The sequence below is a fragment of the Trichoderma harzianum genome, assembly GCF_003025095.1.
Source record: "Trichoderma harzianum CBS 226.95 unplaced genomic scaffold M431scaffold_3, whole genome shotgun sequence".
NCBI lineage: Eukaryota > Fungi > Ascomycota > Sordariomycetes > Hypocreales > Hypocreaceae > Trichoderma > Trichoderma harzianum.
Genome location: NW_020209251.1, coordinates 972,744 through 988,695, shown reverse-complemented (window position 1 = coordinate 988,695; position 15,952 = coordinate 972,744). Strand labels below are relative to the sequence as shown.

Genomic DNA, 15,952 nt, shown 5'->3' with positions numbered 1-15,952 from the left:
TCACTCTGGTTTCATCTGGCAAAAGGCCGATGTGCATTCCAGAACGCGCGGTGACGTTTTCCTTTTCCCTACGCCCCTGCGATTGGGGGCTCTCTCTGATCCTGTTAAAATTGGGGGTCTCTCTCTGATCCTGTTAAAATTTGGGGCTCTCTCTGATTCCTGTTAACAAGGCAAGGGTGAAAGAATGGACCGGCTTCTCCGCGCCCTTGGAGAAAGACGCCAAGCGTACTCATACCTAGTCGTTTGGCTGGGCAACTGGGGGGAGGGATCCATCGAAAAGCATTGATTTTACGTGGCTTCATCTCCAGATTCACGCAATGCTAATAATCCGTAGCCCCATTCATAGCTTCTACCAAGGGCTCGACTATAATCCACCTTGAAGGACCCTTCAATGGTACCTGTACTGTAAGTGACAGTACTAACCTACTAAGAAGTACGAGTACTCGGGCATCAAGTACCCAAGCAGTATCAGGTACTCCAAGCCATTGTGCACTTTGCATTATTCAAGGAAGCCTCCTTTATTCAATATTTATCTTGTATTTCGTTTGCTTGTGCTGTTTATTCCTATGTACAAACGACCCATCCTTCTACTTCGACCCAGATTCGATCCTGTTTTCCATCTCGTAAAAAACCATTCCATGCCTATTTGCCCAAATCTCAGCCAATTATCCACCCCCGTCCCCCCTTTTACAACATGTTTTATCGCAATGAGAAAAAAGGAAATGAGAAAAAGAAACCACAATTTTTTTTGGCAAGCAAAACACAAAACGCCCATTCTCAGGCAATAAAACAAAAAAAAAAAAAAAAAAAAAACCCCTTTGAGCCGCCCATGAATTTTGATATAATTGTAATCCAAGAAAATGAGAAAGCGCAAAGAAGATGAAAACAAAAACTCTTGTGTGTGTCATCAGATAAGAAGACGAAAAGGGTAAAGAGAAAAGACAGAAAAGTACAGAGACTGTGTCATAAGCCGTCGTATAGCCGGGATACCCCCGGCATTCGTTGAAGCAGAAAAATTTTTGGTTAGTGAAGGAAATTAGGCGGCCAAGGTGATAAGTCACCCGACCACCAAATGAGCATCTCGTGACATCTCCGTGTCCACATCGACAAGATTGCTATTCAGTTTCGTCGTGCTTTCGCCTCCCGATGACGCCGGACTCAAGACCAAAGGCTTAGTCGTAGCGCCCGGCTCAACAAAAAACAAGCGTCCAAAGTCCCACTCGGGGCTCAATTGGCCCTGAGATATTATGTAATTTGTAGGCCAAAGCTGCATTTGGCTGTTGTCAAACGCAAATCAGCGTTATGCGACACTGGTACCCCGGATTTGGGATCGCTGGTTGGCGCTGGTCGAATGAATTGATTGTTTGCCCGGCGCTCAAAGTCCAGCTGGGCGCTTGGATCATTCTGCTGCTCGTGGCATCGTGAGAGTTCCGCCAACCGCCAATTGAATCGAGACGAGGTTTGCCCCGATTACTTTCGCCACCCAACATTCCAAATGACATGGGCAATGTCACGGGCGGTGTTGACGGTGTCAATTACCCGGCCAAAGATGCCCTCCCCAGATGACGTCTCGGCCTCGTCGCAGGGCATGAACATGCCCGAAGGAGTTCGACGCATGCCGGCTGGCTCATCGAGGAGACTGTTTGAAGACGTTGATCTCTTCAAGCCACCGGCACCAGTGTCTGACGGTGGAGAAAGCCAACCGGGGCTCTGGATAGTTGCATCCAGATCTTCTTCGTCCTCATCAAAGAAGAATGCGGCATTCGTCTTGGAAGGACGCAGAGTTTCCTGTGAGGACGAGGGGGACAGCAGAGGGCTGCGAGCGCCGGTGCTGTGCTTCATGGCCGAGTCCTGAGAATCCGGGCTGTCCTCTTGGTACTTAAGGGTTGTAGATGGGAGCATGGCAATGATCTTGCCGTCGGCAAAAGCAGCCTTCTTCTGAGCCCGCTGCTTTGCCAATGGGCGTCGTTTTGATCTAACCCGCTTCATCATGACGCCGTCATCAGAGTCGCTCTCGTCGCCATACATGTCCACATCCATGTCAACATCTTCGTCGTCATCGCCTTTGACGTCGACGGCAATGCACTGCTCTACCTGCTCGTTAAAGTGAATGTGCTTACGCTCGGCGCAAGGCGATGTAACGCTCGACGATTCTGTAGACGTAGCCCAGGCGCTGCTGTTTTCGTGGCTCATCCTCCTGGAGGAAAATGAGAGCGAGACGTAGTCTGTGTTTGCCCGCCCTAAGCTGGGACGCATTGCACTTCTTCGATACTCCTGGGCGTGAACGGCTGCAGCAGCCTGTTTGAGAAGCGAGGAAGTCGACAGCGATCTCTGGAGCAGGACTTCCGACATGCTCCTCTTCTTAAGGATGGTCTTCTTGTTCAAATTGACAAGAGAACTTGATTTTGATAATGACACACTGGAGGGCCCTGTCTTATTAGCAGACACATTGCGCTTCCCAGATTGGAGAGGGCCGTAAAGCCAAGTGACGTCGTAATCTTTTAGCCTAGATATGGAATATTAGCCCCCATTTTATGTTGTAACAATGTAAATAGCTCCATGAGACATACCAGTTGAGTGTCTCTGGTGAGATGGTTTTTAGGTTGTTCTTGGCCTTCATCCAAGTTCTCCAAGACGCATTCTCTAGTCTGGCACTGTTGGGAAACTCTCCTCTTTTGGATATTATGTACCTCCACGAGGACCAGATATCTTCTTCTCTCCAATCATGGGAGAGGTAGTCAACCTGGCGAGAGGGTTTGCTCGCAATAGCCGTGTCATCTTCGGCATGGTCACTGAGTTCGGGGCTGTCGGGCCGTGATGTGCTGACGGAGCTGTCATGCTCGGCAGGCGAGACAGTGTAAGAGTCACCGGTGCGAGGGCTCGGCGGTGGCTCCAGATTGTCATCTGGTTGAATCTGCGGGGGCATATACAGCTTGTCGGCTGTAAAAGGCGGCAGGCCGAAGTGATCCTCGGGAGAGTCTATGGCCAAGTCTTCATAATCGGAGGCGACGGAGAGGTTGCTGGATGGGGTGGAAGTGTAGGAGACGTCTGCCGATTCGATGTGGGCAGTTCGAGGAGACGAAGGCGCCGACGAGTGGTCAGAGTCGGAGAAGGACTTGTTGGGAGGATGGGCGTAGGGATTCGAGAGGTCGGCCATGTGGTGATATGACAATGAACCGCCAAGGTTGGATTGGGAGTGTGAGCGCCGCATCGGAGCGGATGAGAAGTAGCTGTCTTCGCTGGAAAGGACGGCTGCCATGCTGGATTCTGGGATAACGAAACGGTGTGCGTGCGCGGATGGGCAGCACTAGAGCTCTCCCTTTATGAAATCAGAAAACCATGAGAAGCACGAGTGCTTTAGCATCCACCGAGGGCTGTTTGTTGAGTGACGGGAGTCGAATGGTGTAAGTGTGGGCGAATAAGAGGGCGAGGTTGATGCCGTCAGCGCTGTAGGTTCGGTCGGTAGCGGGAGCCGATTTTCAGGTCACCTGCGCACCCACACAAAACACGCAAAACAGTCTAGAAAAGCCCGGCTCGGTTCTGTTCCTGGCCAAGCACAAAGAGGAAACGGGCCACCAGCAGCAGCAAAAAATGCAATGGGGATGCAATTGAAAGAGGAAGAATGCTAGAAGGCGAGAAGACGACGAGATGAAGGGAAAACCCGAGTTCCAAAGGCAGTGCCGGCAAATTATTCGACCAGGTGACTGATGACAGGAGATGCCGAACGGCTGTGGATTCCGGCGCAGCGTTCTGGAGCTGTTGAAATTGGAGGCGACTAAAGAGCCCGGGGTGGAGCGAGGGTAGCAGCCGCAGTGGTGAAACGAGAGTCGGCTCAAGAGGACGGGCAGGGACAGAGCGGGAAGAAGGAGAATGAAAAGGAAGAGATGGAGATGGAGAAAGATAATGAGAAGACGGAGTCAGCGAGGGAAAGTGAGAGCAAGAGTCAACAAGTCCGGGACTAGCACAATTGGGGGGGGGGAAACACGCCGTGCAAAGTGCAAAGAACAACAGACAACGAACAGAAAGCGGATCGCAGCTGGGGAGCCGGAGGCGTAATAAGTGAAGTGGTTTGACTGGAGACCAGACGGCAAAGGCATGGAGGAAACGGAGGCCCGGCCGGATGGTGCTGGTGCTGTTGCTAGCATTAGTGCAGTGGGCTTGAGAACAAGAACCTGGAAGCCTGCAGTACTGCGCAGCGCTGGAGGGTCGCTAACTGGTCTCCTGCAGTGGAAGAGCCGGAGCCAGACAAGAACCAGACCAGCAGGGTTCTCAGTTGACCCAGGCCCAGGTACCTGTACCGGTGCACGCACAGTTATCAACCCCGGTCTCATGCGGGTTTGACTTCCTGCTCCTCTGCCATCCGGATGCACCACCAGTCATATTTTTTCTCTCTCGCGTTTTGCCTCTGTGCGGATTCGCCGCTGCAACGGGTGGAGCGCGAGTACAGGTACTTGGACGGCACTGTGCCTGTCCAAGTCCAGACCAAGACCAGTGCTAGTTTCTCAAGTTTCTGTTCACGGAATCCGGATGGCTGTTGCGCGGGCCACTAGCACCAAGTTCCAGAAGGGCAGCCTCCACACCCAAGCCACAAAGACGCCATACCAGAAGTTTAGCATCCTCGTAGCCTCAGGTTTCAGAGGGCCAACGGGAGAGGGGAAGCGCCTTGGAGGGGGTGCTGGCACAAGTACGGTACATACAGATACGGCGCCCTGGGCGGGTTGAGGTATGCGGCCCAAGGTACTGTGGTGACGGACGGTACTTGTGGTGACGGAGGGTACTCCGTACGCGAGAGGATTCGTCAGGGCTCGGGGCTCTGACGACAAGACAAGACAAGCGAAGAAAGCATACAAAGGCACATAATCATGCCAGCCAAGGTATGGATGTTGCCCTGGTAATGGTAGTTGTTGCCTATTCAAGGCTACTGCTACTGCTGCTGCTTGCTACTGCTACTGCTGCTGCTACGAGATTCAAAGTGTGTGTGAGTGTGTGAGTGTGTGTTGTGTGTCTGTACGGTACATACACGACGGGCTTGAGCGTAGCAAGCTTGAATCTAGTCAATTGATATGGATGGACTGCAGTGCTAAAAAGCAATGGGAGGGAAACTAATCAATCCCTGGGCCCATCCATGCGTGCATCGGCATGTTGTATCGATTAGACCCAGCGGCACTGCTGGAGGGTGTACCTGCTCGCAACGCCACTGGACGCTGGCCGGACATGTACCTGCGAGTCGTGCTTCGTCCGGCGCAGCAACCAATCTCGCGGCTCAGTCCTCGATAGACCCGGTCCTCACTTAATATAGATGCATCCAAAGTACCTAGTGTAGTGTACCGACTTGGACTCTCTCGTCTGGATGCATGCGCGGGATGGATATTGAAACCCGAGTGCCATATGACCTGCTCCTTTATTGCGGCTGCAGTATTATACAGCACAGCACATACGAGCGAAGCTGCAAACCTCGTCACAGCCCCGTCACCAGGAAACCAGAACATCACCCGAGCAGCTGTCGCCATGGCCATGTCACCTCACCTCACCTCACTGCGGGCACTCAAATGCCGTCTGGCCGGTGTATCAAGCAATGGCATCTGGAGGCGTTTCCTGTTCCAGAAATTGGCAAGGCACAGTGTAACCTGCATGGGTTGCACACGCAGGCATGCAATTGCTTCATGCCCGTGCCGATGAGGTGCGAGCACGACTGGAAGCCACCGGTCGATGCAACCAGACTTACATTGGCCGGCCACCTTGGTTGGCGCAGACGAAGCCGGCGGCTGTTTTGTCATGTCTCGTCCGGACTTGGACCTGTCTGATAGATAGGCCATACTCAGATGGAACATCTGTCTCGTGCACATTCAAACCCACGCGTTTGATATGGACGAGTCCTTGACAATCAGAGCCCTTGATAACCATCCATATAAGCGCTCAGAAAGGCATGAGCATCGACTCGTACTGCTGCTACTACCTACTGCTAGTGCACTGCTACTGCTCGGTGGAGTATCGCACAAGGGCTGTTGACTCGAGCACGCCGAGCCGTCTCTAGCAGGTACATGTACCGGCTTGCATGCAAGCAGCTTCGGCTCGCTCCCTGCGAGTGCGATTGGCGATCTGCATCGTTTCACCGCTGAACCAGACTGTACGTGTACAAGCATGCCTCCCTGCTTATACCGACCAGCTAGGATGAAGTAAAGGCATCAAATGACAAGAGATAGAGAGAGAACGCGCGACAAGACAAAAATCACAAGAATGCAGGCACGAAATTTGACCGAAATCTCCAAGGTCAAACTTCCCGCTTAGGGCCCGGTACCTCGGTCAGGGCACCCTAAAATCTAAGCTCAACTCATTTAAACAAATTTTGCGGTACCATGTCAAAGGTCGGATTTTTTCGCTGCCCTTTGGTTGCTTGCCCAGGAATGGAGTCAGCTGCTCGCCACGGCCCTTGTCCTCTCGCCCTGCTCCAAGTGAAAAGCTGCAGAAGAAGCCATGGCTACCTGGCACGTACGAATACAGGTAGTACCAGTAAGCCCTTGCGAGTGCCACAGATGTCGCAGATAAGAAGGCAGCGGCTAGCAAGAGCCAAGTGGCTGATGTACTCGTTACAAGCATGGCACGCAAGATGACGGCACTGGACAAAGTCACTGTCTCAAGACATTTCAGAGTACACCGCCAGATGAAAGCAAGACACAAAATTCAAATCTGAATACACAGACGCCAGGTCGGTCCGGTAAGCATTGGTTGGATCGGAATTGCTCTCTCTGAACCGGTCTGAGGGGGAGCCGGTCGATTGATTGCCTGCCACATGGCGTCGACGAGGATGAACATTGGAACCGAGCGGAGGCTGTCAGCGCTGATCAAAGAGTCGAGGCCTAGCCTTGGCAGTTGTGGTTTTTCTTCTTGAGTTAATGTTTTCTTTTGAGGATCCCGCCTCTGACCTTTGCGGCGGAGGCCTGGGGGTCATCCGGAGGTGGGACTGGGGCGGGAGAAGAGAAGAAAAATTCTATCCATATCCCTGCTCTCTCCGTCTGTGTGTAGCCAAAGCTTGGGATAGGACGGACGACGGAACGGGGCCGTGTGGCTACGGGCAACTATTGCCTAGACTTGTTCAAAGGTAGGGTTCAGCCTTGGACAGAGAAATTAGACGATGCTTGGATTCAAATTCAATCCAAGCTGCCCCTGTTTCCGCACGGAGCAACAAGTACTCGTACAGAGTACTGGTACGTGGTCAACATGCCATACTCCATATATCTTACTCGCCCATTGGGCTCCAAGGGAGGAGATACGAGCCTCTGCTTTGCATGACAAGGGAGTGGAAATTTTTTCTGATTTTTTTTCTTTATGCTCTCGCTAGATCTGACTACTTTTGCCCCTGGTCATCCTGATGAGCGAGGGGGGCCCCAATTACAGCGGGCCGGACCTGAAAATAACTAAGAATGGAAAGCCATGGTTGGCTGGTTGGCTGAGTGTTGGACCTGAGTAAAGCGATTTGCCATCCAACCGGCGGTGGCGGCTGGCTTTTGGTAACTGGCCGAGGTTTTTTATGATCGCCGTGGATCGATGGATTCGCCGTAGCCGAACATTCTTCCTCCGGGCCCTCTAGAACAGCTGGGCTTCGAAAAGGAGATTCGGGGAAAAGGCTGGCCATGGCGCTCAACCACCAAGATATCGAGCATTCACATACCCACAATGGGCACCGCCGTTGACGACTGCGGGTACGGAGTACGATGCTAGCATCGCTGCTTGGCCGCAAAGTATCACACGCTTATGCGGACAATGGCGAGGAAGCTCCGTATTTTTGCGCTCCATCCCCGAGCTCCATCTTCAGTGCTAACCTCCAGGTTTCCTAGCATCCAGTCCAAATCTCCAGATTGATTGGAAAAAGCTGGAGCACGCTAAGCTGGTAGGGCCCTTAGGAAGGGAAACAAGAATCAATATTCCCCGGCCTCGACTGAACCTGAGACCTACTTGCGGAGGAGCCTTATGCAGGAGAGCAACTGGCGCAAAGTTTGTCGAAGCCCGTCCGTGCTGCGGCAACGCTGGCGGGCCGGCCTTTTGACGTTGTCTGAGAAGGGCCAACGAAGCACGTTTGTTTCCTGATTGGATCACAACGTAAACGGGCATTTCATGAATTGTCCACGCAATCAAGTAATTACCGTCTTCTTTGGCAGAAGTTCCTTCTTGCGGCTACAACTCGAGAGATTTAGGCTTCAGCCACCGTTTGCCACCCCCCAGGGGGCCGTTTATAGCCTCCGACTTCTCCCGCTTGCGTCCAGAACACGGAGAGAGCGCCACAACGAACTTTGTGGCTCTGTCACAGTTTTGATTCCTGTAAGAATGACAGCTATCAAACGAAAGAGGCACATTAACATGGCAGAAACAGGCGGAGAAGCATAAAGGTAAAAAGAATATCCGAACATTTCCAACGCCGCATGATTTTGTCTTATGATGCCGCATTGGAAGAGACTGATATCGGCCGATTGGGAGCTCTTAGTCGATGATCCGATCATAAAGATCTGCTAGGGGCAGTGCGGATTGAATGTACCGTAACATGGGCAGATTCGTATCTATCTTGGCTCACCTTTCTGGACCCATTGGCTACCCTTTTCGAGGACACTAGTTGCACCTATTGTATCTCAAATGATCGACGTCGTGTGGAGGATCTTCGTACTCTGTGGCTGATGAACCTCAATTTCTGGGGGGAGTCAGACCCCTGTCCTGAAAGACCCATCCGCATGGAGCTATCTGAATACTAGCAGATATTCGTTGATCATTAATATATTCCGCAACGTGTTTGAGCTGCATGTCTCGGATGCCAAACGAACGACGACGTATGATAGAGTTTGTCTAATTCTGATATTTTTGTAATGCAAATGTTCCATGTTGGTATATGCATTTGGTAATATGAACTGTATAAGCTCGCGATGTGGTTGGGCATGAGCGATATCGACAACCAAAGTTCGCCTGCTCGTTGAGGAAAGAGCGTCATGGCTGCTCCCAAAACACACCATTTGCCTTAATATCCAGGTGGCCACTTGGATCAGAACAACATGGTCGCTTCTACACCACAGCCTCTTCTCGTAACATGACCCGTTCGACGCAATTGATGAGGATTTCGAAACGTAATACTACGACTTGGGTACCGCTTCATACTAATATTATGCTTTACAGGGGCGGGGACCTTAACCTTCAACATGCACTTGTACCTGAAATGACACGACACCCGTGACATTGACAAAGTTTTGCTCCGTCAACAGCTTGGACAGCACAAGCTCTGAAAAGCTTCTGCTCCCTTGTCGACCGTTAAGCCTCTCAGGTGTTAGCCCGGAGATGCTTTGTTTGCCTCGACTCTGCTCTGACACAGAGTTTCCCCTCTCCCGCGAGAGACACCTAATGGTGATGCAAGCGATATGTAGCTACCAGGAAGCTACTGGCATCCGGATATCTCCTCCCATCTGATTGGCACTCCAGGGCTCTGCTACGAACTTTGACTAGCCAATCATGTCCCGCCTGCCTTCGAGACGGAATCGTGCTGTACTCGTACGGTCAGGCCAAGCTACTCAGAGCTTCCCTGCTTGGGACAAACCTTTGGACGGCCAAGTCACCATCGCAGTCCTCAATGGCCTATCAAGCTGCATCGTGGTGGGATAGCTAGCGCACAGCCCCTGTTAATGCGGCGCCGAAGCCTGCTTCCCCCACAATTCACGACGCCCCCGGCTGCTCCCCAGTGCAGCTCCCGGAAACGACGATTGCAAGACTGTCTGCAGCCAAGCAGGATGCATCAATGTTGGCTGCTGCGTCCTTTTTTAATATAGATTCATTTTCTCTGCGGCCGAGATGGATGCCGGATCACGGAGCTGCAGGCATAGCGCGGTTGCAAGGACGAAGCGGTGCAGAATCCAATCATTGCAAGAGGAATTGAACGTCAGCAAGTCAGCAGCAGTCAGGATAGCCGCTGTGCCCAAGGAGACCCCGCCCGGCGAGGCACTTGATGCTTCGATACAACTCTGCACCTCACTGGGAAAAGTTCCGAGGGCTGAATTTGTCTCGCCCTCTGGCTCGGTATTCAAGCTATTACTGCAATCATGACTTCTGGTCTTGCCGATATCCAATTGCTACCGACAATCAGACCTCAATCCCTGGAGGACAATCCACAAGCTTCATGTTGTTGCCCTCCACTCGGGATTATCACCAATACCACTACTACCAATACGTGCTACCTTCGGAATATAGGAATCGATAACCGCCAGATATTGGAAAGAAATGGCAATTGGATAATAAGCGATCCCATCCAAGCCCCGCCGGATGGCACTCTACCGCAGTACGGAGTCCGTGGAAGGGGGGGCGTATGAGTGCCCGAGATGCAAGAAAGAATGTACCACGCCCTCTACCGGAACATTAAACGGACGAAACGTTGGAACGCCGTGCAGCTACACTACGAGGCCGACACCCTCCCCGCACAGCTGGATGCTTGCTGCCTCACGACAGGGCCATGGTCTGGTCGCTTGCCCCACTGTCAGCACCTATGAAGCTCGTGGAGCTAGAGGGGCATGCATAAGAAGAACTTGAAAGCTTCGCCTGCAAAGCAAAGTTTGCTGACACAATTGGGTATAGCACAAGCCAGTACGAGGCATCACGGCTCCCTCAACACCATCTCCTCAAAATGGCTCGCACACTTCCAAGGTACAGCCATCTGTCATGCAAAGCTAATCTGAGCCTGGATATCCGCTCGGTCGCCTCATTCAAGAGAGACGCGGATATACGGAACACTGCCAGCTGTAATGCATACCCGCTCGTATATCGCACATCCCTGACTCATTCTCTCCCTCTCCCTCCGTCTCCGTCTCTTTCTCGTCCTCTTCCTCTCTTCCTTTATCTTCAAGGGTGATTGGTCTATTTTTACTTTGGCTCAGTCATAATGTTGACCAAGTAAAGAGCATTTACTACCAGAACCAGGTTCGTCCGCATCACTTTTCACATCTCGGTTCTATGTCTCCGGACCCCTGTTGTACAGGGACAGAGATGGACTGGCTTGAAAAGTGATATCAGCTGCATTAGGCCCAATAGCACCATTTGGACATGTCACTCTGGATTTACCTTTTCTCATCTCACACTGCAACGATGCTTGAGCGGGTGCCGCCCGGCTTGGCCACATGTCCGTTCCGTACGAGGAAAGGAAAGCTTGTCGACAAAGGGCGGCGTGATGCTCTTCTCATGGCTGACTCGGCGAATAGAGTTTGTCCATCCCCCTTGGGCCTGCGTTGGCCTTGTCGATAACAGGCAATGCTATGGATGGCATACTATCACCTACCTAAATGTGATACTCTTATTACACCACCATGCGTTGCATCTGCCCACGAGACAGCGGCTGCAGAGGAAATGCCACTTGAAGATATGCTACACAAGACACATTAGCCCTTGCATTGTGCAGCCGGTCAGCGAGAAGATAAATTAATCACGGTACTTGTACTATTTGCAAATCCGGGGTGTTTGTTCCCTATCTCGCTCTTGTTGCGAGCTAGGCACGGCACCTTATCTCGCACCCTGCCCGCTGCATGTTATGTTGTGCAGAAGGACATTTGCTCCGTAGATAACCGCCATCGGAGGAGAGAATGATTACTGCAAAAGAATTATTCACCTGGGGTACCTTTGTTATCTCTTGCGGCGTGCTCCGTGCCCCTCGCCTTTGCGGTTTACAAGGGGAAAAGCAGCAAAACCTGCTTCGTTACAGCCAAGCTCCTCAAGAAGCTCTTATCTAAGACTGCATGCGTCTTGTTTTCTCCCTGGCACCTTTTACGGTAGCAGTCCAATATGCAGCTATGTGTACATGTACGAGCCGGGGAGCCTCCGGGGTGTCAAGCACCAATCCTGATTGAGAGAGCCGGAGCCAAAGTTTTTCGACGCCTTGGCTTCATGGTCAAGAGACCTGCGCTCCTTTTTCTCTGGTGGCCAAAGCCCAATATATGCACCTCTTGCATGTGTTCACACAGGAAAGAAGAAAGATACAGCAAATCAGGAACCTTGTAAGCGAGTTATGTTTTGAGAAAAAGGAGGAACAGTCTCGGGGAATTTTACGAATAATGGCAACTTAGTATGCCATCCCCGGTTTTTTATATCATAAACTCCAGTCAAATGCAGACAACCCACGAATCGATTTCATGTGGCGTCGTGCCTGAAAAAGCCAAGGCCGGCGCCCCTTTGAACGACGCAAAAAGGCAGTGGCTTTTTTGCCAATTGAACCCTTTTTTCTTTTCTGGCTTTTCTTGCGAGTGGTCGTGACTCTTGGATGAACGTGGCCCCCTGGGGCTTTGCTGGTTGCAGAAGCTAAACAGCGGTGGCGAAAAATGACGGACCTGGCGCTTTTTGATGGAGGGGTGTCGAGCTATCTATCGGCGGCCGTAATTCGTCTGCCTGCTGCTACTGTATGATGGCTAGATGGCTAGGTCATGTTGGAAGAGCTTGGGATGTTTAGCAGCAATCGCTATCTATCTGGAGAAAACATGAAAATCTACTACTGCTAGAGGAAGCTGGAATAATAACACCCCAGACTCAAAAGCTGGCGTTTCCGTTTCCATGCTTTTGAACTTAGCCCCGGCTGTCGGAGCTAAGTTTCTGGGGGGACCCGGCTTGGGCTTGCGGGCAAGAGATAACTGTGCGGGTGAGTGGCTTGCAGAAAGAGAGAAGGGTTGGAAATTTTGTGGTGGCTTTGATACGAAAATAAATGAGGGCCTTACGTGATTGAAAATTTAGATATCTGGACGTTACATAGCTAGGTAGCTTAGCTGGGGGATATCCGTGATCCGCGGGTGATGTCGTGAGCTTAAGTGAGGGGAGAGCCAAGATGACGAAAGGTGACAGCTCCTTTGGGGCTGGGGTAAGCTTTTTCCTTTGTGAAAATATGCATGTTTTGGTTTTTGGCGTTTTGTGGGATTTGACATTTTATTTTATTTTATTGAATTGAATTTTATTTTTGTGTTCTATTTTTATCCTTTCTTTTTGGCTTGGATGTGGAAAGATTGTTACTTGTTATGTGAGCTCCCTCCTGTAGTGCTGAGAATATCGACACTTTTTTCTTCACCTCATCCGAACAGCTACGCGTACAATATCCTGCAATTGCCGCAAGAAAGGCCTCTAAAAGGCAGATAACAGGGCACCATGCATAGCCCTGATAAGTGGGATCCTAAAAGAGGACCATCGGGAGAAGAAAACAACTGGCAAGCAAAGGTGCTGGCTACAAAGCAACTTGTCGGTGCAAGGTAGACCAAAGCTGGGAAGCGCTGCCAAATCTGTCTTGTTGTCATCCCTCTCACGCTCCTAGCGTGGACTCAAAAATTTCAGAAAAGAGCTCATATGAAAGATAAATAAATAGAGAGGGATTTTTCATATGCTATGAGCGAGATTTATGCTTTCCGCTTGATCCATTATCCATGACAGCTGAGAAACGTGCTTGAGCTAGCTTCTGGTACGGTGCTTTCATCCGGTTCGTCAACCAACCGTTCGACCGGGTTGGCCATGCAGGGTGAAAGAACAAAAAAAGCAGGAAATTTTGCGTTATCAATTTGGGAATATGAGAATTTTTTTTGGCAACCGCCCGCTTATCTTTCTTTGGTTAAAAAAGCAAAAGGCACTGATGCAAGAGAAAAGGATATGGCGTTTGGGAGTAGGCTTAGAACGGCATGCCGGCTTCATGCTTTTGTCGTCATGGCTGGCCGCCCGCAAGCCCGGCTTTTGAGAAAAGATAAGGTTCATATCCGCACCCTATTGTCTTCCTGTGAATCTTCCGCTGCCGATCAGTTACTCCGTGTGGGTATCGACAAGAGCATTGTAGCGAGTACGTTTTCTTTTACCTAAGGGCAAAAAGCGAAAATGAGGCGTCGCGCCCTCCCGTACTGTAGGGCTGGTTTACGTTCCAAGCAAGAAAAGAAGGAAGAAAAAAGGCCGGACGAAATTGGATCGGCCATAGGGGTGGGATCTCGATCGGTCGGGCCTAGGATCGCGGAGCAAAGGCGACTGAGGGCGGGAGACGGAAACTTGCACAAAACATTCGCTTCGCAGGGGCCACATCCCTGACCTCATGGATCAGGACCTGGCCGTCCTTGTCCGCATCATCGCCTGGCGTGAGGAGTACTCCAATCTCCTTGTCGATGCGCTGGCAGATGTCGTCCAGCGGGGTTGCGTCGTCCGCCTTGACGGCGAAGCAGTGGACGTGGACCATCGGGAGCTTCGTCTCGGTGTGAGGGGCGAAGAGCTCCTCGCGGCCCTCGTACAGGCCGCGAAAGTTGTGAAGAAACTCTATAGCGGAGGCAGGAAGGTTCATGACAAAGTGTGATACCGTGGGCGGCACGGGGATCCGGATGGGTTCCGGCCGCGGGCCTGGAGCGCTTCGCGATACTTTTTGAGGGACGAGGGCGCAGTCTCCTCGCCGGGATGCTTCCAGGACCAGGTCGGTTCCTTGCTTGATGAAGTCGTGTCCGTCATGGTTGAAAGGTTTGACGAATTCCGAGACCTGCCATTTGCGCGTCAGTTCCTGTAAAAAACGTCAGAGTGATGATGGAGGAAGAACGCTGCCCACCTTGTTCCTCTTGATAATCTCGGTAAGATACTTGTAGCTCTCAGGATTCTTGTCATTCGCCCAGACGAATACCCCCTTTTTACCAGCAGGTGCAGCAAAAGGTCCAATTCCAGCCATCAGATCAATAACGACTTCTCCCGGTTTGAACAGGCTGACGAGACGCTGATGCTCAGTGCCAAGCTTCGTGTTCCAGTAGACTTTGGAGTAATCGAATTTGAAAACGCAGCCAGCCTCGCTGACTTCGACGAGCATATCGTCGGGCCCAGCCAAGACCTCGTAGCTAAAAGTTCGATACTCGCTTTCTGTGCCGACGTTGTCCACTTTGTTGATGACGGTATGGATTGTGGGATTCTTATCCATGATAACTTGAGCAATGATGTTCTTGTAGGGAAGGTATTGCCCCCGAATGTTGAGGTGAGCTTTTTGTAGTGGTAAGCTTTTGTTTCATCTTTCTTTGAAAACTTTTGATAGCAAGATGAAGGGATTTAACTCACCGACGTGGCCTGCCGTGTTGAAACCAACAGGGATTTCGCCGTGTAAGTCCTCTGGAAGGATAGATCTCATGACATCAACTGTTTTATGAGTCAGATATGCCATTCATTTCAGTGTTAAGTTGAAGGTTCAAGTGTCTCGTACGATAACTCCAAAGATCATATCCAACATGTATCTCATAAGGCACAATCTTCAACTCTCCCAGCTTCGAAGCTTCCTGCAACACCGGACTCCATGTTTCAGGTACTTATATATCAGTTAGCCATTAATCTCTCATTCTCATCACACCTATAAACAATAAATTCCATTTCAGTCTGGCTTATGAACATACCATCTGGCTTGATGTGCGGCTTCAACACAAGACACTTCTTTCCTTGTGCTGCGAGACTGGCATCTGGATCCGCCGCACAGACATCAAATCTGTCCAACGAAAAGATCTCTCTTGTCTTTTCAAGTTGCTTGCGGTACTTTGAGATGAGCCTGTTATCTCTTATTGAAGCCGCAGCTGTCGGGAGCGTGTTTGAGAAAAGCGATCTATCCAGTGCTTTGGCTGCTCTGGCAGCAGCAGGGGCTCGGAAGAGATTCAGCATAATCTGTTTATCTGAATCCTTTATTTTCACATAAATCTCATGGTTAGAGGCTTGTTTATTTGATACTTGGAGACAGCATCATCTTATAACTCACATCCATGTCGAATATCTGGTCCGCAAGATCAGCGTTCGTTTCTTGCAGTATTACTCACTCGACCAGGGTTGCAAGGCTGAGATGTTGAAATTTTGCGTGCGGAGTACATCTTCGTGGTACCTGCACCGCCACAGTACACAAGATCGGACAATAAAGTGGGTCGAGAGCCGTGGCGCGAGCTCACGATGGCAAGGCTGAAGCTGTGATGTCACGACTCTT

General features: G+C 51.0%; 5 protein-coding genes across 5 annotated transcripts; 2 read left to right on the top strand and 3 right to left on the bottom strand.

The window, feature by feature from the left end:
* Positions 1-470: 470 nt before the first annotated feature.
* On the bottom strand, positions 471-916 carry M431DRAFT_344921 (hypothetical protein). The gene has a single exon (XM_024914439.1). It carries the CDS (start codon positions 773-775, stop codon positions 530-532), a length of 246 nt encoding a protein of 81 aa, XP_024777274.1. The 5' UTR covers positions 776-916; the 3' UTR covers positions 471-529.
* Positions 917-1,470: 554 nt separating this feature from the next.
* On the bottom strand, positions 1,471-3,259 carry M431DRAFT_78218 (hypothetical protein; the record flags this gene model as incomplete). The annotated part of the gene is made up of 2 exons (XM_024922666.1): positions 1,471-2,506; positions 2,571-3,259. The coding sequence occupies 2 exons, from the start codon at positions 3,257-3,259 to the stop codon at positions 1,471-1,473; spliced, it is 1,725 nt and encodes a 574-aa protein (XP_024777273.1).
* Positions 3,260-9,822: 6,563 nt separating this feature from the next.
* Positions 9,823-10,074, top strand: M431DRAFT_491829 (hypothetical protein; the record flags this gene model as incomplete). The annotated part of the gene is made up of 1 exon (XM_024916938.1): positions 9,823-10,074. The coding sequence occupies one exon, from the start codon at positions 9,823-9,825 to the stop codon at positions 10,072-10,074; it is 252 nt and encodes an 83-aa protein (XP_024777272.1).
* A 545-nt stretch (positions 10,075-10,619) lies between these two features.
* Positions 10,620-11,106, top strand: M431DRAFT_505168 (hypothetical protein). The gene is made up of 2 exons (XM_024918591.1): positions 10,620-11,019; positions 11,086-11,106. The coding sequence occupies exon 1, from the start codon at positions 10,649-10,651 to the stop codon at positions 10,871-10,873; it is 225 nt and encodes a 74-aa protein (XP_024777271.1). The 5' UTR covers positions 10,620-10,648; the 3' UTR covers positions 10,874-11,019; positions 11,086-11,106.
* A 2,866-nt stretch (positions 11,107-13,972) lies between these two features.
* Positions 13,973-15,639, bottom strand: M431DRAFT_2691 (hypothetical protein; the record flags this gene model as incomplete). Its single annotated transcript, XM_024913937.1, has 5 exons — positions 13,973-14,491; positions 14,558-14,976; positions 15,052-15,129; positions 15,194-15,295; positions 15,381-15,639. The coding sequence occupies 5 exons, from the start codon at positions 15,637-15,639 to the stop codon at positions 13,973-13,975; spliced, it is 1,377 nt and encodes a 458-aa protein (XP_024777270.1).
* Positions 15,640-15,952: the final 313 nt, after the last annotated feature.

Bases quoted from the DNA above. Each gene is read 5' to 3' on its own strand.
- M431DRAFT_344921 (XM_024914439.1), bottom strand. From the start codon at position 775: ATGGGCGTTTTGTGTTTTGCTTGCCAAAAAAAATTGTGGTTTCTTTTT.
- M431DRAFT_505168 (XM_024918591.1), top strand. From the start codon at position 10,649: ATGGCTCGCACACTTCCAAGGTACAGCCATCTGTCATGCAAAGCTAAT.